The 25283-nt window shown below is 36.6% G+C and overlaps 5 protein-coding genes across 5 annotated transcripts; all 5 read left to right on the top strand.

The window, feature by feature from the left end:
* The first annotated feature begins 1481 nt into the window (after window positions 1–1481).
* LOC132173015 (plastid-lipid-associated protein, chloroplastic) lies at window positions 1482–3511 on the top strand. The gene is made up of 2 exons (XM_059584578.2): window positions 1482–2083; window positions 2663–3511. Exons 1-2 carry the CDS (start codon window positions 1630–1632, stop codon window positions 2677–2679), a joined length of 471 nt encoding a protein of 156 aa, XP_059440561.2. The 5' UTR covers window positions 1482–1629; the 3' UTR covers window positions 2680–3511.
* A 472-nt stretch (window positions 3512–3983) lies between these two features.
* On the top strand, window positions 3984–5593 carry LOC132170366 (plastid-lipid-associated protein, chloroplastic-like). The gene is made up of 3 exons (XM_059581321.2): window positions 3984–4771; window positions 4907–5111; window positions 5232–5593. The coding sequence occupies exons 1-3, from the start codon at window positions 4311–4313 to the stop codon at window positions 5544–5546; spliced, it is 981 nt and encodes a 326-aa protein (XP_059437304.2). The 5' UTR covers window positions 3984–4310; the 3' UTR covers window positions 5547–5593.
* A 486-nt stretch (window positions 5594–6079) lies between these two features.
* LOC132170368 (plastid-lipid-associated protein, chloroplastic-like) lies at window positions 6080–8663 on the top strand. Its single transcript, XM_059581323.2, has 3 exons — window positions 6080–6722; window positions 7666–7861; window positions 8310–8663. The coding sequence occupies exons 1-3, from the start codon at window positions 6268–6270 to the stop codon at window positions 8622–8624; spliced, it is 966 nt and encodes a 321-aa protein (XP_059437306.2). The 5' UTR covers window positions 6080–6267; the 3' UTR covers window positions 8625–8663.
* Window positions 8664–10841: 2178 nt separating this feature from the next.
* LOC132170161 (uncharacterized) lies at window positions 10842–13887 on the top strand. The gene is made up of 5 exons (XM_088515920.1): window positions 10842–11325; window positions 11428–11577; window positions 11703–11795; window positions 12290–12819; window positions 13176–13887. Exons 1-5 carry the CDS (start codon window positions 10842–10844, stop codon window positions 13800–13802), a joined length of 1884 nt encoding a protein of 627 aa, XP_088372046.1. The 3' UTR covers window positions 13803–13887.
* A 5440-nt stretch (window positions 13888–19327) lies between these two features.
* On the top strand, window positions 19328–24629 carry LOC132170160 (uncharacterized). Its single transcript, XM_088515915.1, has 6 exons — window positions 19328–19841; window positions 20254–20403; window positions 22012–22158; window positions 23130–23171; window positions 23248–23840; window positions 23976–24629. Exons 1-6 carry the CDS (start codon window positions 19328–19330, stop codon window positions 24627–24629), a joined length of 2100 nt encoding a protein of 699 aa, XP_088372041.1.
* The last annotated feature ends 654 nt before the right edge of the window (window positions 24630–25283 follow it).

Raw genomic sequence — 25283 nt, 5'->3', positions numbered from 1 at the left:
TCTCAAGACGCGTAGAAGTTAAGGGGCATTTTGTGAAGTTTTTCATATGATTTTTATTACCATTTTTTTATAAAAAAAATGGGTTAACCTTTTTGGTACCTGGGTTTTAATGTTTTTATTATTATTTTTTTCACTAGGTTTTAAAACATGACAAAATTAGTACCTGAAATATGGGAAAAGACCAAATAACCAACTCCGTTAATTTGCATCAGTCTCCCACTTATGGAAGTCCATATCATTGCCACGTAATCGCGTTATATCACGACACGTGTCTATCTAAAAAAAAAAAAAAAATCTAAACGGTAAATCCACTTCGGTATAACATTAAACAAAAAGTTAAATAATTTGATCTCCTTCTTCAAACGGAAGCTTCCTTCTCCAAACCAAACGGTTTTCTCCTTCGTCTTCAAACCAAAAAAAAAAAAAAACCAAAAACCTGAAATCAAACCAATTTGAAACAACTCATTAAAACATTTTGAACACACCCTTCGTCTTCCTCACAGTAGAAAACCCCTCTCCGAAACAAAAAGATACCGAATTGAAACCCTAGAATTATGCATACCTGTAAGTATCATTTGGTTGGATCTTTCTCCATAACCTCACCATCCTTAGCCTGGGAATGTCGGCCCCCACCAAATCCCATTACTTCAAAACGACAGAGAATCCACCAACGGTTACCCCCCCTAAAAAAAAAAAAAAAAAAAAAAACCCAAAATTAAGAGTTCAAATGTGCAAACCCTATTAAATTAGCTGGATTCCGAACCCAAGAAGACAAGGAAGAAGAAGAGGTTTTTTGAGACTTTCTCTCACACTTATAAAGTAACGATCAGCCCCTTCCACAATCGATGTGAAATAACCCCAACACTTCACACGCCACCTCATAACCGGAATTGGCACCCAAGAAATCTAAGCGATGACGATGACTTTGATTCCATATCTGAGTGTGGCTTCACAATTGGGTCACAAATCCTCAAACCGCTCCTGGATTCCTCCATATCTCAATTATTTGCATCTCGTTCGCGCATCGTGATTGAAGGTTCAAAAACTTGGAAACTCAGAGGTGGGTGTGGTTGAACCAAACGCACCGCACGTGGATGAAGGCTTTGAGAGCAAGTGGGAGAGATTGAAAATGGAATAACAACTAGGAAGAAGGAGATCAAATTATTTCAATTTTTTTTTTTTTTGTCTAAGTTTAATGTTATACCGACGCGGATTTATTGTTTAGTTTAGTTTAATTTTTTTTCTTTAAAGGTGGACATGTGTCACAATATTACGTGGCGATGACGTGGACTTCCGCCAGTGGAGGATTGACGAAAATTAACAGAGGTGATAATTTAGTCTTTTTCAAAATTTGACATACTATATTTGTCATGTTTTAAAACCTTAAAAAATATATATATATAAATTCAAGTACCAAAAATGTTATTAAAAAAAAAAAAAAAAATTGGTGAAATCTCTGTGGGCCAGTAGCAAGACTGTTCGTAACAATTTAAAACGAATCTCCGAACTACACGTGGCGTTAACTCTTTCACTATTTACTCCGATACAAACTTCCTGGTCCTCTGTTTTTCGTTGTGTTCTCACAAATCTCTCTGTTTTCTGCCCGCCAAATAAAGAAACTAGAACAAAATGGCTTCTATTTCTCACTTGAACCAAATCCCATACAAGACCCTCTCAGTAACCCAATTAATTTCCAAGCCAGCAACTTTCGCACCGAATTCGGTCAAGGTCGGCCCGAAACGAATTGGGAAATCATGGATTCGGGCCGGGGAATTCGTCCGGGAGCGACAGAGTTTCCGGGTCCGGGCGGTGAACGATGACGAGTTGAGCCCGGAGAAGGAGGAGGGTACATCTGGGGCTTCGGTTGCGGTGGCGGAGGAGGAGGCGAAGCCGGGCGAGATTGATAGGCTGAAGAAGGCGCTGGTGGACTCGTTTTACGGGACAGATTTGGGCCTGAGAGCGACGAGCGAGACGAGAGCGGAGATTATTAAGAGAGAGTGCAGGCAAGTGCGCTGGAGGCGAAGAATCCGACGCCGGCGCCGATTGAGGCCTTGGCTCTGCTCAATGGAAAATGGATTCTCGCGTAAGTTTATTGTTTTGTTTGCTAAGAACATATTAGGAAACGAAGTAAAATTAGAATTGAAAAATCGTAATAATCTTATTGATTAAGCCTTATTCTTGGTTGAGTTTGTTTTTTTATGAGCAAAGGTGTAAACTTGTTGATGGAATTGAGTGAGCTTTTGGGTTCATGACCTGAGTTTTGTAACTTGCCAATTAAAAGGAAAAAGAAAGAAAGAAATAGTCAAAGAGAATGATGGTTTAGAAAGTTAAGGAAATTGAAAAAGAAAGGGAGGAAAAATGAGATGTGAAAGATGAGATGTGAAGTAAATCTGTGCAAATGAAATTGTTGGGGCAAGAAGTACTATGGTCGACCAAAGTGAAATTACTTATAAAAAAAAAAATAAAACAAAACCGATTAAAGAAGCTTCTTATAGAAATTGATTTGGAATGAAGTAGTTACTTGTTATATTAACACATATACTCTGCTGAGAAATGGGTAGTAGTCCTTGGAAGTTTGAAATAGACAAGAGATTGAATCCTTGCTCTAGTACTTGTGGGAATAGCATGAATGTGATGACTTTGAGCTTTATGTGTGGAGCAGGTACACATCTTTTGTAGAGCCGCCTAAAGCGAATACTGAAGTAAAAGAGACAAGAACCTTGAGAGGCCTCGTAACCCTTTCTGAACTATAACCATTATCTGAAGGAGGAAAGAGACTATCAAAATCCGAAAAAGGTGCCCATAAAGAAGGAGTACTATAGACAGTTTCACAAGTCTCTACGCCAAGATCAAACTACATGGGAGCCTAACACCCACAAAACCCAAGAAGCACAATAGAAAAGACAGAAAAATAAAGCAAATAAGGGAAATACAAAAGACAACAAAATAGCAGTATATTTAGAATGGAAAAAGCAGAAAAACTACGTACAAAAGACCCAACAAACAGCTGTATGGGCGGCGGAAGAGTCTGGATGGAGATATTTTGTGAAATTTGTGGAAACCCACAGAAAGTTCAAGAATTAGAATCCGACAAAATAGAAGATTATGGAGTTTGTTTGAATGTCTACCTCATACGACCTTCTTTGGCTTCCTTACCTCCGAGACACAAAATCCTTCACAGTCAGCCAACTTGGTCATCCACGTTTCAAAAGGATGTCCAACAATTAGTGCCCCTAGTATCGGAGCACCCATGTCTCTTTTTCTCCAAGACACAAATCCTTCATCGTTTATAAAGATCACCACTAGTGGGACAAAATTATCATTTGACTAATGCACAAATAGATATGTACAAGTTTTATATAATAAAGGCTTTAAAATATTATCTCAATGAATTACAAATTTATTTTGAAAAAATATATTGAAATAAAGTCCCTAATCTAAAATAATTATTATGACTGTTGTTAGGTTTTTGAATTGGTTAATTTAGTGACAAAATACTTCTGTCTACAATTTGTTCAAACCAGGTGTTCATATAAGACCCACTGAAATACTTGTTTTCAACCTCATCTAAAGAGTGCCCAAACGAGTAAGTTTCATAGACCCCAAGGGGCTTGTAAGCAATCGTGTCCGCAATTGGTCCAAATGAGCTAAGTTTCATAGACCCCTGAGAAGCTCGTCGGCAATCTCATCCGTAGTTGGTCCGAATGAGCTAAGTTTTATAGGCCCCTCAAGAAGCTTATCAGCACTCGTTCACAATGCATACGGACGCACCGTACCAAAAATTCTAGTTTAGTTGTAATTAACCTAGTTTTGTCTGGATGAGTAAAGACCTTGTACGGATGCCAACTAATTTGTTTATCTTGATTTAGTTTGTATTTCATTAGACTAGGGTCTCTTGTAGTCTATTATAGGAAATTGATTTGCCCGGATTATTTAGAGATTCTACATAATAATCAAATGTGTTAAAAAAGTTTTTGAGATCTAGAGCGTAAACGATAATTTAATAATTGTTCAAAAGTTTTGAAGCTGCAGTAGAAAACACAAATGTGTCATCGTTACAAAAAAAAGTTTTGTTAAGTCTGATTACTTGTAATATTGCTGAAACAAATTGCCAGTTATCCCGACAGTAATATTGCTAGGATCCCACTGCAGCAGCACTCACCATGCTTCAAAACAATTTAAACATATCTCTGAGCTACACGTGGAGTTAACCTTTCATTATACTTGAATATATACTACTTGCTCCTCTGTTTTTCGTTCTGCGTTCATAAATCTCTCTGTTTTCTGTCCAATTAAAGAAACCGATCAAAATGGCTTCTGCTTCTTTCTTGAACCAATTCCCATGCAAGACCCTCTCAGTACCCCATTTCATTTACAAGCCAGCAATTTTCGCGCCGAATTCGGTCAAAATCGGCCCGAAACGAATCGGGAAATCATGCATTCGGGCCTGGGAGTTCGTCCAGGAGCGACCGAGTTTCCGGGTCCGGGCAGCGGAAGATGATAAGTTGGGCATGGAGAAAGAGGAGGGTCCATCTAAGGTAGCGTTTTCGGTGGCGGTGGCGGATGAGGTGGTGAAGCTGGCGGGGCCAAGCGATATTGATAGGCTGAAGAAGCCGCTGGTGGACTTGTTCTGCGGGACGGATAGGGGGCTGAAAGCAACGAGCGAGACGAGAGCGAAGATCGATGAGCTCATCACGCAGCTCGAGGTGAAGAATCCAACACCGGCGCCGACTGAGGCCTTGGCTCTGCTCAATGGCAAATGGATTCTCAAGTAAGTTTATGCTTGGTTGAGTTGGTTATTTATGAGCAAAGCGGGAAACTTGTTGATGGAATTGAGTATTATATCATAGCTTTTTGGTCACAATCTTCTTGCTTGTGGTGACTTTGAACTTTATGTGTGGAGCAGCTACACATCTTCTGAAGGTTTGTTCCCATTGTTATCAGGGGGTATTCTGCCCATACTAACGGTGGAGGAAATATCACAGACAATTTACTCGGAGAATTCTACCGTCCAGAACTGTGTCACGTTTTCTGGGCCATTGGCTTATTTGGCTACAGCTTCAGTTAAAACCAATTCCAAGTTTGAAGTCCGAAGTCCAAAGAGTGTGCAGGTTGGTTCACTTTTGAGCAATATTCCATCTCTTTATCTTCCAAATGCCTTCTGCAGTCAAAGATTTTGAAGCTTTGGATTCTGCTCTAAATCAGTCCTTCCCTTTTCTCCTTTCATTCAGATCAAGTTGGAAGAAGGTATAATTGGGACTCCTCAGTTTCTTGACTCGATAGAGATACCAGAAGATGTGGAATTTTTGGGACAAAAGATTGACCTCACACCCTTCAAGGGCTTGATCAACTCTGTTCAAGAGACAGCTTCATCCGTTGCGAAGACCATTTCCAGCCAACCACCAGTGAAGTTCTCTATCCCAAACAGCAAGGATGGATCATGGTTGCTTACCACATACCTTGATGAAGAACTTCGAATTTCAAGGGGAGAGGGTGGCAGCGTCTTCGTGCTCATCAAGGAAGGCAGCTCCCTCTTAACGCCATGAGCAAACTCAAATGCTCTTATTACCATCCTGCTTCTCAAAATACACTACACGTAGTAAACCTATGGTGATACATCTAATAAACTAGATCTGTAATTCTGTGTTGTTAGAGATGAAACGGTGGATCTATAATTTAAATTGATTTTCAATTTTAGATAATTCTGACCGTAAGGATGCTCTTCGCATACGCAAACTGATTTGTAGTTAATTTATACAAATCATTCTAATAACGTGATATTTATTTCTTAACACGTGAGAAACACATATTTTTTTAATAGTTATAGAACTCATTATTTTATTAGATTAGTTTATATGAATTAGCTACAAATTAGTTTGTAACTAATTTCTATCGGTGTACTAATATGGGGACATTAGGCCCATAATCAAAATGTTGAACTACCTATTAATCAGAAATATCAAATGTTCAGCTCCATGTTTGTTTTTTGTGAAACATTTATTTAAGTGGAATCGAGAGTTTTTAAAATTTGAATGAAATGGATGGTTTTTCTATAATTTTTATTACATATATATTTTTTTAAAATTGCTAAAATCTGTCAGCCAGTAGCAAAATTACTCGAAACAATTTAAAACGAATCTCCGAACTACACGTGGCGTTAACCCGTTCACTATATGCTCCAATATAAACTACCTGGTCCTCTGTTTTTCGTTGTGTGTTCACAGGTCTCTCTGTTTTCTGCCTGCAAAATAAACAAACCAGAACAAAATGGCCTCTATTTCTCACTTGAACCAATTCCCTTGCAAGACCCTCTCAGTAACCCAATTAACTTCCAAGCCAGCAACTTTCGCGCCGAATTCGGTCAAGATCGGCCCGAAACGAATCGGGAAATCATGGATTCGGGCCGGGGAATTCGTCCGGGAGCGACCGAGTTTCCGGGTCCGGGCGGTGAACGATGACGAGTTGAGCCAGGAGAAGGAGGAGGGTCCATATGGGGCTTCGGTTGCGGTGGCGGACGAGGAGGAGAAGCCGGCGGAGCCGAGCGAGATTGATAGGCTGAAGAAGGCGCTAGTGGACTCGTTTTACGGGACAGATCGGGGCCTGAGAGCGACGAGCGAGACGAGAGCGGAGATCGTGGAGCTCATCACGCAGCTGGAGGCGAAGAATCCGACGCCGGCGCCGACTGAGGCCTTGGCTCTGCTCAATGGAAAATGGATTCTCGCGTAAGTTTATAAGTTTATTGTTTTGTTTGCTAAGAACATATTAGGAAGCGAAGTAAAATTAGAATTGAAAACTCTTAATAATCTTGTTGATTAAGCCTTATGCTTGGTTGAGTTTGTTTTTTATGAGCAAAGGGGTAAACTTGTTGATGGAATTGAGTGAGCTTTTGGGTTCATGACCTGAGTTTTGTAACTTGCAAATAAAAAGGAAAAAGAAAGAAAGAAATAGGCAAAGAGAATGATGGTTTAGAAAGTTAAGGAAATTGATAAAGAAAGGGAGGAAAAATGAGATGTGAAAGATAGGTGTGAAGTAAATCTGTGCAAATGAAATTGTTGGGGCAAGAACTATGGTCGACCAAGGTGAAATTGTGCAAATTCATTAATTAAAGGCATTATAGCAGACATCAAAAGACTTCTTGTGTGTACTTGTAATGGTAGAAGACCCAGAGAGAAATATAATCCATGCTATAGTGTATTTTGTTGTAATTTTTTTCTTAAATTCTAGTTTGGCCATTTTTATTGGCTTGAGAAAGGTTAAAAACTACCATTTTATTCTACAATTATCCCAAAATGCTAATCTGTAACTAACTGATCCAATTGTTCTTATCCAGAAGAGGAAGATAAAAGTCTTTCAAAATTCTTGGTGTTTAAGGCCATGCCTTTTTTGCTCTTATAGCAATTATATTTCTGACATAGAATATTAATTCAAAGCGTCTTATAGAAATTGATTTGGTATGAAGTAGTTACTTGTTATTTTAGCATATACTCTGCTGAGAAATGGATTGTAGTGGTCCTTGGAAGTTTGAAATAGACAAGAGATTGAATCCCTAACTATATCACAAAACAGCGGGCTTTGTTTCTTCTGTTAAGTATACTCTTGGTCCTTGCTCTAGTACTTGTGGGAATAGCATGAATGTGATGACTTTGAGCTTTATGTGTGGAGCAGATACACATCTTTTGCAGGTTTGTTCCCATTGCTGTCAAGGGGTACATTGCCCTTAGTAAAGGTGGAGGAAATATCACAGACAATTGACTCGGAGAATTTTACCGTCCAGAATTCTGTCCAGTTTGCTGGGCCATTGGCTACAACTTCAATTAGTACCAATGCCAAGTTTGAAGTCCGAAGTCCAAAGCGTGTGCAGGTTTGTTTACGAGTAATGCTACTCTTTACACCCATTTCATATCGGCCGACATTGAATGCTTGAAGTGGCTAACATGGAAAGCCACTTAAAACAAGCTAAATCAGCTGGTATGAAATGTGTGTGAAAAATAACATTACTTTTTACGTTTATACTTTCTCGACGCTCACCACTAATTGCGTCTACAAAGTTCCGAAACTCAAAGCTTTGGATTACTTTTTGCATTTAGGGTTCTAATCTCTGCTAAGAACCCTGCACCAAAGGATGTGAAACAAAATTATATTCCACCTGTTCATCTTCCAAATACCTTCTGCAGTCAAAGATTCTGTTTGTTCATGCTTTCTTCCTAAAATTTGTTCAAACAACACAACTGGGTCCTATCACACATTAGAGAATTTTGAAGCTTTGGATTCTGCTCTAAATTAGTCCTTTCCTTTTTTCCTTCATTCAGATCAAGTTTGATGAAGGTATAATTGGGACTCCCCAATTAACTGACTCGATAGTGATACCAGAAAATGTGGAATTTCTGGGACAAAAGATTGACCTCACACCCTTCAAGGGCTTAATCACCTCTGTTCAAGAGACAGCTTCATCCGTTGTGAAGACCATTTCCAGCCAACCACCAGTGAAGTTCTCTATCTCAAACAGAAATGCTGAATCATGGTTACTTACCACATACCTTGATGAAGAACTTCGAATTTCAAGGGGAGACGCTGGCAGCGTGTTCGTGCTCATCAAGGAAGGCAGCTCACTCTTAACGCCCTAAACAAACTCAATTGTTCTTATTAGCATCCTGCTTCTCAAAATACACTATGTAGTAAACCTATGGCAATAAATCCAAGAAACTGGATCTGTAATTCGGTGTTGATAGAGATGAAAGAGTAGATCTATAATTTAAATTGGTTTTCAATCTTAGGTAATTTTAAGCAGGGGCCGGAACTAGAATTTTGGATTTGAGGAGATAAAAGTAAAAAAAAAAAAAAAAAAAAACACTTTTTGGGAAAAAAAAGTTAATTTTAGAAGGATTTGTACAGATTTATTTCTTAAAATTTTCATGGGGTGGGGGTGGAGCTTGGAGGGCTACTACCCCAAGCCCTAGACTGACAGCAAGGACTCTCTTTGCTGATGCATAAGTTTTCTTACTCTGTTGAGCTTTATTATGCATTTGTGCTGGGGGGCTGGGGGCGCGGCTAGAATTTTAGTAAGCGATATCAGATTTGGATCCAGCTCCTCTGTAGTTAATGGCCAGGATGTCCCTAGGAAAACTTCTAGGCCATTTTCATGCTATGTGTCCCATCCATTTAAATATAATAAAATATTATTTTTTATTTTAAAAATAAATAAAACTAAAATAATATAATAATGTTTTTTTTTTATATGGCCCTTGGGGTGGCCGGACCACTCCCAAGGGCCACCGTTTGGCCTTGGAATGGCCACCCCTTGAGGTTCCGGTTGGCCACCCCCATGGCCCTTGGGGGTGGATCAACCACCCCCAAGGTCCAAGCAAATTTTTTTATTTATTTATATGACCCTTTGCGGTGGCCGGACCACCCTAAGGGCCATATAAAGAAAAAATCACAAAAGAAAAAAACATTATTATATTATTTTAGTTTTTTTATTTTTTTTTTAAATAAAAAATAATATTTTATTATATTTAAATATGTGAGATATGTGGCATAAGGATTTTTCCTAGGGCCATCTTGGTCATTAACTGGAGGAGACCTCTCCAGTCCAACAGGACTAGAGAAGATCATTTTCCATTAGATTTTCAGCTTTACCTTTGATTTAGTGGAATATTTATTTTTGGAGAAACTACATTTGTCTTCCCAATTTACCCACAATTTATAATGTCTCTCACAATCCTTCAATTTGGTTAATATACCCTATTGATCTACTATTGGTATTACAATGTTTATTTTTGCAATTCACCATACCCATGCTGCAACAAAGGTATCACAATTATGATGTTTATGTTTATTTGTATTCCTAGACGCTTCCTTTTAATTTTCTTTAAATTTAAGGAATTAAACTATTTTTTGCTTTCCTATCCAAATACGCTTCACAATAGCTCCCATTATGTGTCTTTTTTTTTTTTTTTATATCAATTAAATATTCTTTCTTTACAAAGTATAAGTTTCTACTTACCCTTAATTTTTTCACAAAATTTCAACACAATCCCAATAAAAAGGTAAACAGATGAGAGAGGAAAAAGAAATGATTTGTAATAAAATAATGCATAAGGAAGCACTTTTGGTTCTCTACATATTGGGTAGAAATATAGTATTTTCAATGTTTAGGGAACCAATAAGGTGTTTCATTGGTTAATAGAACACCAAAGGAACAACTTTCCTAAATAAAATTTCCTTCCCTAAATGTAGGAAATACTTTTAAAAAATCACATGATACAGATTTCTTTGGTGTTTTATTGGTTAAGGGAACACCAAAGGAACTAGAAGTGTCACCCTAGATTTAGGATATCACTTTTGGTTCTCTAAACATTATTTTAATATAAAAAGAGTTTATCTTTCCTCTAATATTTATGTGAAATAATTTTTAAATGATTTTTTTTTCATAGCATTTAATTTAAAGAATATGTAATTGGTGTACGTTGAGAAATGGTAAGGAATGCTAGTGTGGATTTTATTTAAATGAAAAAGAAAAAGTAGTTTGATTTCTACATTTAAGAAAAATCTAGTGCTCTAACAATAATCAGGTAAGACACAATTATGGTGTTTAAGCGTTGTGAGCAGAGCGTTCCCATGGAAGTATGAGATTGATTAAACATGGAAGGCAAGTTTAAATCGAAGAACAAAGGTGAAAAAGGAATAAATGCAGCGACAAGCTTTTTCTTTATGATTATAATGCTTCCCTTTGTTACTCGACCAAGCAAAGTAGATACCAGTAACGTTGTTTAAATTGTTAGCGGCCCATGGAACAAAGCATGATTGCTCTCATAGCTTGAGAGAGAGAGAGAGAGAGAGAGATGGCGAGTGTTGCAAGAATGACCAAGCCTTATCGAGCAGTCGTGAAGGAGGACTGGGAAACGATGGAAAGATACTTCATGGAACATAATGAAGTCCTGTATTTTCCTCTGACGGTCACCAAGGACAACGCGCTTCATATCGCAGTGTACAGCGGAAACGTTAAATTGCTCGAAAAATTTCTCAGTGTTGATGCAATGGTGGGGTTGGAGCTGCATGAGTTGCAGAATGAATATGGTAACACACCACTTCATGTGGCGGCTGCAGAAGGAAGTGTTGAAATGGCACGTCTGTTAGTTGGTAGAGACAGAGAGCTACTTGAAACTAAAAACAGGGGAGGTGAAACTCCTTTGTTTACTGCCGCTGCATTTGGTCGGACAAATATGGTTGAGTTTTTAGCTCCTCAAGTTCAGGACTGGAGAAAGCACCGCAGGAGAAACGACATCGTATCCGTTCTTCATGTAGCTGTCATCGGCCAAAACTTTGGTAGGCTTTGCCTCTCTTTCATTTCAAGTTGAACAATACAATCGAATTTCTTATCTCAAATATCTCCCTCTCTCTCTCTCTCTCTGGATTTCTTAATTACAGAAACAGCTCTGCAGTTACTAAAACGTGACGAATCGCTTATAGAATTGAAGGATGAAAATGGCATGACATGTCTTCAGCTGCTCGCTAACATGACATCTGCTTTCAAGAGTGGATACCCCATGAACATATTGGAAGAGCTACTCTATCGCTGTATGCCTCACAAATATGTCACCCTAGCCTCTTCAACAATTTGCACATCCAATTAATTTCGGGTTAATTACTCTACTTTTAGACCCCAGAACATTGGGATAGCTGAACTTGCATTTTTAATGCAGGCCTTCCAGATGACGACCATGAAACGCATAATTCTTCTAGTCAAAGACAAGATCTAGAGGGTGGCTGCGACAGGAGTTCCCCTCGGGTTTTTGGTAAGTCATGATCAAATCCCTGCAAAATACCATGATACCAAAATTTAAAATTATGCAATTTTTTCGCACAATTAAACAGTTTATATTCCATGTCTATTTTCCAAGAAAAAATAAGTTTATCTTTCCATGAAACACAAACCATTTGATGTAATACCATTATAGATTTCTATATATTCCAATTAGAGTAGTATTCCATTAAACTAATATTCCTTTTTATTTTATTTTATTTGTAATCAATATATAAATCTTTCTCTAATTATGTTGGTTATACATATTTGCAGCCATTTCAAGTATAATTTGGAGGTGCTGGTGCATAGGTCAAGGTATAAACCTACTATATATATATTAGCATAAGTAGTGTAAATTGCTCATAACCATAGGTCGATATTAAATCTGTATATTTGCTTCCGCTGAATTGGTGTGTTGGTCTTGACGTTTAATTATTTTTGGGGAACGCTAATCTCATCTTGCTCTTTGTCATGGGGTCCCAATAGGATTGCCAGCCATAGGAAGACTCTGGGAAAAAAAAAAGCAGCACAAGGTAGTGAAAGAGCTTGCAACCATTCTAGCTAAGAACGACGTTAGCTGGATTTATAGAACAAACGTTGGGGAAAATCCTGAAACAATCTCTCCGATCCCCAACATTAATGTAACTAAAACAAGAACAGATCAACAACAGAGCAAGACCTCAGAAAAGATCTCATCTCATGAGACTCCACTAATTTCAGCCGCAAAAAATGGGATCACTGAGCTTGTTGAGGTCATTCTTAAACTGTATCCTCAGGCAGTTGAGAACGTAAATACCGAGGGTGAGAACATATTTCATGTTGCAGCAAGATATCGAAGGAAAGAGATCTTCGATCTTCTCCAACATTCGGATGTTCCGAGATCGAGGCTGACAAGGAGGCTCAACGGCAATGGTGACAGCATTTTGCATCAAGCAGCATACTACAGAAGTAAGCGTCAGCTGAGGGACAGGCCAGGGGAAGCCCTTTTAATGCAGTCAGAGATACAATGGTTTAAGGTCCTTATTTTCCTTTCATTCCATTTTAGAATATTTTTGGTTTCCTTCCATTCATCAACTATTTCATTGTTGGGTTTTCTTAATAATTTCCTCAAGAAAAGTGGACTTTATTACAAAATTTAGAAGCTTGGGAGGATGAGTTAAAAAAGGTTCAGAAAGTCATTGATGACTTCCCATATTGTCATAAATTAATGCTCAATCTGGTAGATTTATTCATTTCTACTATATTCTAACGAGTCTCCTTGCTTTCTGGAGAGCATGCAAGAAGCACAACTTCTGGAGGGCATAATTTAGATGTAGGACGAACTTTTTGACACCCTTATGCATAAGATCTAAATAGTTTCCTATGAATGCAGCGAGTGCGGAAAATGGTGCCTCCATATTTCATCAACCACCGAAATAATAATGGTCAAACTGCTGACGAATTGTTCAGCGGCGAACATAAGGATCTGATAAATGATGGCCGAAAATGGATAGATCAAACAACAAAGGCATGCACTATAGTTGCTGTCCTAATAGCCACCGTCGCTTTTACCTGTGCTTACACCATTCCTGGGGGTCCCAACTCAAAAACTGGCCATCCGTTGCTCCTCAACGCAACTTCATTTCGGGTTTTCACAATCTCAGACACGTTATCGCTCTGTTTCTCCCTGACTTCTGTGGTAGTTTTCCTATCCATTATGACATCGAGAATGGATGAACAGGATTTCAGAAGGTCTCTTCCATTGAAGCTAGTGTTGGGTCTAACTACATTGTTCTATTCCGTGGCGGCTATGATGGTTGCTTTTTCTGCTACACTTGTGCTTATGATGCGGCAGAGGCTACATTGGGCTGCAATTCCAATTTACACAATCGCCTGTTATCCAGTCACTATTTTTCTTATACTTCAGTTCTCTCTGTATGTCAACATTGCTTGGTTTACCGCCAGTGATCTGCTGCACAGTTTCCTTGAGTCTCTCCCTAAAAGGCCACGTACGATTTAGAGCTCTGTGTTATATGCACTTAGAGCGGTCATTTGCTATGCCTACCTACAATGTCCTTTTTCTTCCTCATTTCTCTTTCCCCCAATAAGCATCCGGTCATTTCAAAGAAATTGTAGATTCTAAAAATATAAAAATTCAGTCTTTTTATTTTATTTTTTTATCGAATGGCTTAACAAATGTAGCCTATTACTGCTGAGAATTTTAAAATCTACAATTTCTTTAAAAAATTTAAATCCTAATCTATCCCTCTTTCCCTGTTTGGATTTTGCCTTTGTTGTCTTAATTAACAATGTCTGAAGTGTTTACAAATTAGTTTTTGTCTTTTCATCTTCCTGTTCCTTTTGGTAATTGTTTGGTTGTTGTAGTTGAAATATGGGAAAAATTCACTTTACCCCCCTGGAGTTTTAGGAGTTTCTCAATTCGAACCCAATGTTTAAAAATTGGCAATGTATCCCCTAATGTTTCAAAAATTTTCAATTTAAACCTTCCGTTACTAATTTCATTCTAATTGGATGGAAATCATCCCACGTGGAATTTTGATGCCCTCTATTATAATTTTGCCCTCGTTAAAACCTATGAAAGTACGTAATTACCCTCATTAAAACCTATGAAATTACGTAATTACCCTCAATTTCATAGGTTTTAATGAGGGCAAAATTGGAATAGAGGGCATCAAAATCCCACGTGAGACGCACATGGGATGATTTTCATCAAATTAGATAGAAACTAGTAACGGAGGGTCTGAATTGTAAATTTTTGAAATATTAGGGGGGTACATTGCCAATTTTTAAATATTGAGGTTCGAATTGAAAAATTCCTAAAACTTCAGGAAAGTAAAGTGAATTTAACCCTTAAAATTATCCTATATAATGAGAATGGTTAAGTCACCTTCAAATTCTTAGAGGATAGTCAAGCCACCATATAAAGGTCAGGCATGGTTTGGCTACCTCAAAAGGTAGGAGGTGGCCTGAGTTACTTTTGAAATTTCCCAAAAAGTGGTCGGACTACTTCTGAAAAGTTAGTGGGTGGTTCAAGCCACCCCCAAGAGTTAGGGCTAGACTGGACCCCACCCCTAAGTAAGTGGGTGGTCTCGCCACCCTCATGTGGCGGAGAGGGGAGACTCTCCCCCACCTTATTTTTTAAACTTTTTTTTTTTTTAAAAAAAATTACTATTATTAATATGTACAAAAATTGAGTAGCATTAGCATTTAGCACCCCCACAAAGTTTAATGTAAATTACATTTTACTCCTTGTGGCATTTTGGGGCTAAATATCACGCAGGGGAGTGTATTTTCCCCGTAGAAAAAGGAAAGAAATACTCCATTTTGCTAAAATGAAGCTAATAGGGATTATAATAAAGATCAGTAATGAATTGAGAGATTAAAACTTAATATCATTAACAAGCCAAAGCATGAAAGAAAATGATAACAACTCAATATCATGTATATGATTACTCATCTCTTGTTGCAATTGAGCGTTCGCAGGCTGGAATTCCATGAATTCGGCCCTCAAAACTCAAAAGGGCATCCTCTATCTTAGGATAAGCGTGGTTAGAGAGGTTGCTATCATTGGTTTGGTTGGCAACTGATCGAATCGGGATAAAGCAGGGCTCTGATCTTACTTTATGTTGCAGATAGTGTTAGAGATAAAACTAAAATAAAATAGAAGCAGTGCACTGATATCCCTATCTGCTTCTATTCGAAAGAAGACGTCACATTTTCCCCTCGAGTGTTCCGATCGTACACTCATTCCAACAGGGGTGTGATCGGGAATTCTTGTCTCGCCACAAAGCAAAATATTCTTGTATATATATATATATATATATATCTAAATGAACACTCCATTGCGCTAAAATGTAGCAAAGATTGAGATTCTAAAATGAAAAAAATAAGAAATTCGTTGCTTGATACTTTAAAATAGAAAAAGAGAAAGCACGGAGTGAAACATACTCTACTAGAACCTCACTAAACCAGAGGGAAGAAAAACGACTTCATTGTTCTAAAATGAACCAGATAGGGATTCTAATAAGAGTAGTAATCAAATCATATAAAAAAGGACGGGTGAGTGTCTTTTAAGAAAAAGATCCGAGCACAAAACAAAATATTCTTGTACTCGAAAAAAAAAAAAAAAATAGAAGAAGAAGAAGAAGAAGAAACACTCCATTGTGCTAAATGAAACAAAAATGAGATCCTGAAAAGAAAAAAGATTCTCTGCTTGATGCTTTAAAATAGAAAAAGAGAAAGAAAGAAAGTGAAACATACTCTACTAGTACGTACTTCATTGTTCTATAATCAAGCAAATAGAGATTCTAATAAGAGTAGTAATCGAATCATATGAAAAGGACGAGTGAGTGTCTTTAAAAAAAAAAAAGGGTCCGAGCAAAAAGCAAAATATTCTTGTACTTGAAAAGAAAAAAAGATTCTTTGCTTTGCTTGATACTTTAAAATAGAAAAAGATAAAGAAAGAAGTGAAACATACTCTACTAGTACGTACTTCATTGTTCTATAATCAAGCAAATAGGGATTCTAATAAGAGTAGTAATCGAATCATATGAAAAGGACGAGTGAGTGTCTTTAAAAAAAAAGGGGAAACTTCATTGAAGACTTTCGAACTTCCATCCGTTTTGAAATATCCTTCCTAAACTTTAAAATCTCTCAATTTAGTCCCATGAACTTTCAATTGCTTTCAATTTGGACCCCTCCGTCAGATTTTAAACGTCACATGACGTTTATACCCTTGATTTTTGTATAAAATTTCAACTTCCAAAACGTTTTTTTATTTTTTTTAAAAAAAACAAAAATCAGGGATATTTTGGTCTTTTTTTGAATTTTTAATGGCTAAAATTAATGGAAGGGTCCAAATTGAGAGCAATTGAAAGTTCAAGGGACTAAATTGAGAGATTTTGAAGTTTAGGGGGGGTATTTCAAAACATGTGGAAGTTCGAGGGTCTTTTGTGAAGTTTTTCCTAAAAAAAAAAAAAGGTCCGAGTAAAAAGCAAAATATTCTTGTACTTGAAAAGAAAAAAAATTCTTTGCTTGATACTTTAAAAAAGAAAAAGATAAAGAAAGAAGTGAAACACATGCATGATGAAAAATCAAGAATGGGTTCTTAATTTTAGTTTATTTCTATTATTAGTTTTATTTGTAATTCAATAATGAGCTTTGGCCCAAAGTCGGTCAAATTAGGGTTAGGGTTATTGTCAGTCTATTTAAATGGTTTTTTGAGACAGCTTTGAGATCAATGAAGAATTATAATTTTAGTTAGATATTTTTGTAAGAGATGATATTTTTCTGTTTGAGGTGTGACTACTCTTGCCTTTGGCGGTAAGACTTTGCATAATTACATTGTTGATCGGTGAGACTTTGTTCAGCATGAATTTATGTTTATTTTCTGCCGTTTTCCTTTTCTTGCTGCATTACATATTCTACTAGCTAGAACCTCACTGAACTAGAGGGAAGAAACACTTCATTGTTCTAAAATGAAGCAAATAGGAATTTTAATAAGAGTAGTAATCAAATCATATGAAAAAGGACGAGATAGTATCTTTAAAAATAATAATAAAAAAAGATTCGAGCACAAAGCAAAATATTCTTGTACTTGAAAAAAAAAAAAAAAAAAGCAAAAAAAAGATGAAGAAGAAGATACACACCATTGCACTAAAATGTAGCAAAAATGAGATTCTAAAAAGAAGAAAAAAGATTCCTTGCTTGATCCTTTAAAATAGAAAAAGAGAGAGAGAAGTGAAACATACTGTATTAGAACCTCACTGAACCAGAGGGAAGAAACACTATATTGTACTAAGAGCATTCACATCAAGCTCTTTAAAATTTCTCTAAATTTAACTTTGAATTATTTATTTATTTATTTAACTAGCTACTTTTTAAAGTTACTAAATATCAAACTTTCTAAATATTTATTTACTTTAACTAAATATTATTTTTTATTAATAAATGTAATTTCCATGAAACTCACTCACTTTGATTTTATGTGAGAGATTTTCCAAAATGCCACCCCAACAACCAAAATAATATTAAAAAATAAATAGCTTTTCTTTTTGGTGTCTTTATATTTGGAGATGAGTTAAAAGCAAATGTTAAATTTAACTTTAAATAAAGAGTTTAATAAATGATGTTTTTTCGTGGATTTTGTTAAAGATTTAAAGAAATGTTAAATATGAAGAGCTTGATGGGGATGCTCTAAAATAAAGAAAGTATGGATTCTAATTATTAGAGTAGTAATCAAATCATATGAAAAAGGGCGAGTGAGTGTCTTTCAAAAAAAAAATCGGAGCACAAAGCAAAATATTCTTTTACTAGAAAAAAAAAAAAAAAAATAGAAGAAGAAGAATCACTCCATTGCGCTAAAATGAAGCAAAAATGAGATTGTAAAAAGGGAAAAAAGAAAAGGGGAAATTTCACTAAAGACCTCCGAACTTCCATCCGTTTTGAAATACTCTCCTTAAACTTTAAAATCTCTCAATTTAGCCCCTCGAAGTTTTAATTGCTCTCAATTTAGACCCTTCCGTCAATTTGACTTGTTAACTTCAGACGGAACCCTAAACATGTGACCTGCACGTGGTTTTTTACCCCTTCTATACCCGTTATACCCTCACCCTCATCCTTACTAATTTTTTTTTTTTGTTCTAATCAGCTCTTGTCGTGACTTATGGAGACGTTAACGACGAGGATGTTGATTTTCGACGAAGAAATCCAGAACAGAGCACAAGAAATCGTACGGGTATGGAATATAGAACAGGAGGCACAAGTCTAGCACATGAAACAAAGGAGGAACAGGGGGAAGAAGAACATACCCAAAACAGAAATTTGGAGGGAAAAATTCCCTCTAATTTGACCCATGCCGTGGGTCTCTGGTGACCCAGGCGGGTCTCGGCTAGAGATCCGGTAGGAAAAACAATCCCACCTTTCAGGATGGGCTGTCAGAGATGGAGGAGTTTTATGAAGACAGTGTTGCAAGGTTGTTGTCCCGGTTGGGGATTTCTCCGTCGGAAATCTACGTCCTCGTCGTTAACATCTCCATAAGTCACGACAAGAGCTGATTAAAAAAAAAAAAAGAGTTAGTAAAGATGAGGGTGAGGGTATAACGGGTATAGAAGGGGTAAAAAATCACGTGCATGTCACGTGTTTAGGGTTCCGTCTAAAGTTAACGAGTCAAATTGATGGAAGGGTCTAAATTGAGAGCAATTAAAACTTCAAGGGGCTAAATTGAGAGATTTTGAAATTTAAAGAAAATATTTCAAAACGGGTAAAAATTCGGGAGTCTTCAGTGAAGTTTCAGATTCTTTGCTTCATACTTTAAAATAGAAAAATGATAAAGAAAGAAGTGAAACAAACTCTACTAGAAATCAAGAACCTCACTGAACCAAAGATCCATTGCTGTCCTTATAATTATCCAGTACAGTGGAACTATAAATTCTCATTGAGGGAGTCCTTAATTACGCCTAAACAGTAAACACACAACTTCTCCCTCTCTCTTTCACTCCAGCTCTCTGTCTCTCTATATCCCTCATGGGAAAAAATAATTATTTTCCACTTTTTAATGAGTTCTATAGCAGCATCAAGAAGGGGGACACGGCAAAAGCAATAGCTAAAGGTGAAGAGGTACTGCAGATCTCTTCTCACGATGATCAGTACCGCTTTACAGTGTTCAATGATACCATCCTCCACATAGCAATCTACGTGGGACGCGAGAGCATCACCAAAGAAATGCTGAAGAAATATCATAATAATCTAAACCTACTGAAAAAGTCAAACGCGCTAGGGGACACCATTCTCCATGAGGCTGCGGCAACCAATATGACGAGCCTTGCGAAGGAGATATTAAAAGTGACTCCAGAATTGCTGGATAGAGATAATCAACATGGTGAAAAACCTCTTTTCAGAGCAGCCCATTATGGCCACACTGAAATGTTTGAGCTCCTAGCTGAAGAAATTGCAACAAAACAAATGCACCCGGAGACTCATTATAAAAGGAAGAATGGTGAAACCATTCTTCACATGACAATTCTTGCCGAGTTCTATGGTGAGTTTTTATTTTGTTTTATTTTTTTTATTGCCAACGAGATCCCTTGAATCAATGTGTATAAATGAAATGGTTGGTGTCTTCCCCAACCTATAAAATTTTTGATTGAAAGAGGGGATAAATGACGAGATAATATTTTAACTTATGACCTTTACTATATGATATACTATGTTAAATTGTTATTTATTGTCAAAAACTTAAATTGAAAGATAATATTCTAATATATAAAACACAAGTTTATGGCTATGTTATGCTAAGTTGGACAGCTTAAAGTAGGGAATGTTCTTGTTCTTGTTTTTATTTTTTATTTCTTATTTATTTTTAATTTTTATATTTAATTTTTTAATTTTTTAATTTTTTAATTTTTTTTTTTAACATACTACTTGCTTTCCTGTTTGAACTACAAACACAGATCTTGCACTCAAAATAGCTGAAAGGTATCCAAATTTGGTCGGTGAAGAAGATAGTAATCACATTATAGGGCTTCAGCTACTCTCAAGCATTCCATCAGCATTCAGGAGTTCCAGCAACTATGGATTACTCGAGAGATTCATTTATTATTGTATGATATCCTTCAACTCGATCTAATAAACTTATTTATCTTCACTTTCCAGAAAATGCAAAAAACAAAGAAAAAATTTGTTTCTATTTTTGTTTAAAAAATGTTGGAGTTCGTTGTGTGAGTTTTTGGTTTCTCCAAACTAAATTAGTGGAAAATCTTTAAATTTAATATATTAAATTGATATGTGTCCAAAACGCATGTGATTTTCATATACATTTTAAAAATGCAATCGAGAATCACATAATGAAAATTATGAATACATTCATATGAGAATTACATGCATTTTAAAGTAATGATTAAGTTTGTTAGAATAATTTTCGACTTACAAGATATCTTCAATCTACTTACCTTGTGTAGGGAGCTTATTTATAGGCTGAAGAGTTGGGGTATACTTGAACTAGTTCTTCTTATTTGAGTTGATTTGGGAGTTCTAAGAGCTGAAATTGGACTTGGGATCCCACTTCGATTTAGACTTTTAGTAGGACTTCTTGACCCAGAATATTATTCCAATAGAGCCCCACTTGGAATGTATCTCCTGCTATTTAATTAATAGCTCTGTGGGCCTGTCATTGGCCTTAAGGCCCAAAATCTGATGGCTTGTAGTGTAATTTTATTCCCAACAAAGTGATTGATTAAGTGATTAAATTTATCTCTTCATATAAGTTTTTGGGATAACTCGTAATTTAACATGATATTAGAGCCAAATATCCTAAGATCGAACATTAACTCCGTCAAATCAGCCCCTATTTAAATTAAATATTCCATGTGAGAAAATTGCCTAAAGCTTCTAAAGCTACTGCAGTAAGAGGCAAGCGAATTGCTTGTCTAGTACAAGGAAGCATCAACTACAAAAATTTTGAATGTGTACACTACTTGTACAATCAAATTCTTCTTAGTTGGTTAATTTCATGGGTTTGGTTATCTTAGAGACAAAGTGTTTGTTATTGGTGTGTAAATGGATTTTATTTTGGTTTGATGTTTGGTTAATTAATCAATGATATTAATTTGTTTCATAATTTTTTTTTTTAAATGGCTTTATATTGTGACAACACCTATTCACCACTCCCCGATAGGTGTACTCTTTTTTTTTTTTTTTTTTGACATGTCCACACAATGGAAGGGAGAGAGGGGATTCGAACTAGTGATCTCCGCTTCATGAGACGTGGTCCACAGCCGAATGAGCTACTCCTTGAGGGCCCCGATAGGTGTACTTAGTTGGGACCTAAACTGCATTTTTCAATTTTTAATGTTCTACGATTTAATAAAGCACTGTTCTGAGTGAGTGGTTAACAATTTCCACTTGTTTCAAATTATATCTTGTTTTTATCATGTGGTGATGATTGAACCTAGACCACTGAGATTTTGCCACCATCTCAGATGACATCTTTGTAAGATGTTTGGAACTGTTAGTAAGCAATATTATAGATGTCGGACAAAAAAAAAGATGATTTTTCTGCTCATTTAATTTTTTTCACCCGTCTAATTAAAAAGTATTTGATGCACTTTTAAAATGCACCGTAGAATGTTGTTTATTCTAGTTTCTCCCATTTTTTTTAGTAAATTAACCCCACTTCTTGGGAACTTTATGGTATCACGTACGGCTGTTAGGCGTTCCTAGCACGGACACTGAAAGGAAAGGAGATACTGGGTTTGATCCAATTATCGAGGACGACTACAACAATGATAAACCAAAAGACCCCGAGCCACATGAGCCAAATACGTGCTACTCTTTGGTAGTACGTGTACTTACTTCAGGTACACAACAATACACCATTGTCACACCTTCGTGGTTTTTTTATTTTACAGATGAGATGACGTATTTAGTGCATTATGCTAAGTATATATAATATATATTATTTTTATGAATGGTTATGAATTAACAAAGCAGGCCCAAAAGAAATAACAGTGAACTAAACTTCCCTCACAGAAAGGCAAAGAGACAGAAACAAAAACGTTATACACTACATTTATAAAACAATAGCAAGAAAAACACATGCAAACTCATACGACAGAGTTTTCCTCCAAATTAAACTGAGTTGGAAGAAATTCTTTCAACTTAATATATAAAAATAACATGTATTTTTTGAATATGTAAAAATAACATGCTTTTTTAATAATTGAAGGAAGTTCTTCTAACCCATTCAATTTGGAGGAAAATTCATGTGATACAATGAAGAAATAATTTAAGATAAATAAATAATTGAATTGTATATTTCTGTAATGATTTAACTGTATATATACAACTGATCAGCATATTTATAGTGGAATAAAATCGGTCAGAACAGAAAATACAATAAGAAAAAAAAAAAATCAGATAATTAATATGAAATATTACAGAATAACATCAATCTATATATGAGAGAAATAAATCAATACGGTCTATAGATGCAAATAATCTCAAGCAGAATCCGATTATGATACGAATTAAGCCAATAAAACAAGTATATATCCAAAATAGATTCAAAATATATTTTGGATATTTTCTAACGGATAATATAGTTGATGCTAACATATGATGGAATTTGTGTATACACTAATTATTAATTAATATTAGTTAAGGGAGATCAAATTTATATTTCTTACATAAATAATAGTTTATCATTGAGAAATATATAGTTAACGTAATGTAAGAATTTACTTTCGTACCTTTATTTTTAAAATTTTCTTTGAACGGGCTGGCATGGTAAGATATTGGAATCTAATCAAGTTTGAGATCTATTTGGCAGAGCTAAGAAAGATTAACATATTAATTTGGAGATTTCTTCGAGGTACAATACTCTTTCTCTCTCTCTCTCTCCATGTGTTTCTATATATGTGTGTTCCATGTATCTTGAACTTTTACAGGCTGGCCGGTGATGAAAAGGATATATGACGAAAAGACAAGGCATGAATCAGCTTTCGAACTCGCCAAGTTCCTAATAAAAAGAGATTTGTCGTGGGAGGACATTAGTAGTACCAAAGGAGGCAATGATGTAAATTTAATGGAGAATAGACAGGAAACTGGAGAAATAGGCAGTGACATCCCTAAGAGTACCCCTTCTGATCAAAATAACATGGAAGAAACTAAAGGAGGAAAAGTACCAGGCAATGAAGCTGGCACCCCTTCGGGAGAGAAAACTCCACTAGCTCTTCCTACCTCGTTGCTTCTAGCAACAAAAACAGGAATAGTAGAGATTGTTGAGGAGATACTTAGAGTGTATCCTCAGGCGGTTGAGCATGTAAGTGATAAGGGCCAGAACATATTGCATGTGGCCGTTCGGCACCGTCGATTGGAAATCTTTAGATATGTAAAGAAGATGAAGGTACCGCTGGCCAGGTTAGTTCGACGGATTGATAATGATCACTACACCATCTTGCACCATGCTGGAGAAAACTATACTGGAGGTCCCAAGCTTGGTCCTGCTCTCCAATTGCAAGAGGAGTTGCGATGGTTCAATGTAAGCCCCCCTAGCTAGCTTGTTTACTGTACTTGGGCATGCAAATATATAACATATTTATTATTTCTGGTAATCTTAATATATATCATACTACAATCAATTACCTGCTTGCTCTTGATTCTATACATGCTGCAGCGGGTGAAGAAGATAATACCCTCCCATTATAATATGCACCGCAACGAGAAAGGGACCGCCGAAGAGCTCTTCGAAAACGAACATAGAGGTCTTCTTTCCGAGGCAAAAAAATGGCTGAAGCGGACCTCCGAGTCTTGCTCTACTGTTGCGGTCCTCATTGCCACCGTCGCCTTTGCTGCTGCTTACACCGTGCCTGGAGGTTCTAATCAGGAGACCGGGGTTCCCATCCTCCTGCACGACCCTTTCTTCTTGGTCTTCACTGTCATGGACGTTCTCTCCCTTGCAAGCTCATTAACTTCAGTAGTCATGTTCCTTTCTATCCTCACCTCACCCTTTCAGATCCAAGATTTCCATTACTCTCTACCGCGGAAACTTACACTCGGCTTCACCTTCCTTTTCTTCTCAGTGGCGGCGACCATGCTTTCTTTTGCTGCAACCATTATGCTCATCGTTTATTTGAAGAAGCGGTGGACTACCTGGCTCATATATGCTGCTGCATTCCTTCCAGCGGCCGTTTTCGCACTCTTACAGTTCCCTTTGTATCACGCTTTCATGACTACTTCGAAGTTCACTCTGAAATTTATTAGGGACCTTCTTCCCAGATATTTTCTCCCTCGTCGGTTTCACAAGACCACTACGCCCTCCATTCGCTAGACCCATTAATGAGATTCCAGTTCCATATCCAAGTTTCTTGAAAATGTCGGTTCAACTGTACGTTGGACTATATATGACAGGTTTGGTAATTCAATGAGTCAGATATCATGCTTAATTTGGAAAAACCAAGTACACTTGGTTCTAAACTGATAAACTCCCCTCTACTCATGGAACTAAACTCACTCCTCCAAGAAAGTACTACGGGATACTTCTAGCTATGATCACTTGGGCTTTTACCCAATTAAGTAACCTGAAATTTTACACTACTATGTTATCATGTTTGTGCGTGTAAGTTTGGTGCCGAATCATGTAAGCTTGTGACAATCTAATGGCCGCAATTTGATCAGTTTGTTAGAATAATTAATCTTCAATGATTTATCTTGTTTGCGTATGAAAATCTAGAATACGTAGAGCATCTCAATCTCCTCTCCAATTGCATTATGTAAAATACCTAAACAAAAATACAATTCCTATTTTAACTATTCTCAATTCTCTTTCCTACTTTCTTTTAAATATTATTCTCATTTTTGTATTATTATATATTCTTGCCAACACTCTCTTTTCCTTTTCCCTCATCCGGTCACACATTAGACATACGTCAACGCAGTTCAAGGGGTTGGGATATCTCCCACACTTGAATTAATCTCAATTCAT

Source organism: Corylus avellana, chromosome 1, assembly GCF_965113065.1.
Source record: "Corylus avellana chromosome 1, dhCorAvel1.hap1.2, whole genome shotgun sequence".
Classification (NCBI taxonomy): domain Eukaryota; kingdom Viridiplantae; phylum Streptophyta; class Magnoliopsida; order Fagales; family Betulaceae; genus Corylus; species Corylus avellana.
Note: the sequence above shows the minus strand (reverse complement) of the source record. Positions and strands in the feature narration are given on the sequence as shown.

Bases quoted from the DNA above. Each gene is read 5' to 3' on its own strand.
- LOC132173015 (XM_059584578.2), top strand. From the start codon at position 1,630: ATGGCTTCTATTTCTCACTTGAACCAAATCCCATACAAGACCCTCTCA.
- LOC132170366 (XM_059581321.2), top strand. From the start codon at position 4,311: ATGGCTTCTGCTTCTTTCTTGAACCAATTCCCATGCAAGACCCTCTCA. The intron at 4,772-4,906 runs GTAAGTTTATGC...TGTGTGGAGCAG, and splicing joins AATGGCAAATGGATTCTCAA to CTACACATCTTCTGAAGGTT. The intron at 5,112-5,231 runs GTTGGTTCACTT...CCTTTCATTCAG, and splicing joins GAAGTCCAAAGAGTGTGCAG to ATCAAGTTGGAAGAAGGTAT.
- LOC132170368 (XM_059581323.2), top strand. From the start codon at position 6,268: ATGGCCTCTATTTCTCACTTGAACCAATTCCCTTGCAAGACCCTCTCA. The intron at 6,723-7,665 runs GTAAGTTTATAA...TGTGTGGAGCAG, and splicing joins AATGGAAAATGGATTCTCGC to ATACACATCTTTTGCAGGTT. The intron at 7,862-8,309 runs GTTTGTTTACGA...TCCTTCATTCAG, and splicing joins GAAGTCCAAAGCGTGTGCAG to ATCAAGTTTGATGAAGGTAT.
- LOC132170161 (XM_088515920.1), top strand. From the start codon at position 10,842: ATGGCGAGTGTTGCAAGAATGACCAAGCCTTATCGAGCAGTCGTGAAG. The intron at 11,578-11,702 runs GTATGCCTCACA...TTTTTAATGCAG, and splicing joins GGAAGAGCTACTCTATCGCT to GCCTTCCAGATGACGACCAT. The intron at 12,820-13,175 runs GTCCTTATTTTC...CTATGAATGCAG, and splicing joins CAGAGATACAATGGTTTAAG to CGAGTGCGGAAAATGGTGCC.
- LOC132170160 (XM_088515915.1), top strand. From the start codon at position 19,328: ATGGGAAAAAATAATTATTTTCCACTTTTTAATGAGTTCTATAGCAGC. The intron at 19,842-20,253 runs GTGAGTTTTTAT...CTACAAACACAG, and splicing joins AATTCTTGCCGAGTTCTATG to ATCTTGCACTCAAAATAGCT. The intron at 22,159-23,129 runs GTACACAACAAT...TCTATTTGGCAG, and splicing joins AGTACGTGTACTTACTTCAG to AGCTAAGAAAGATTAACATA.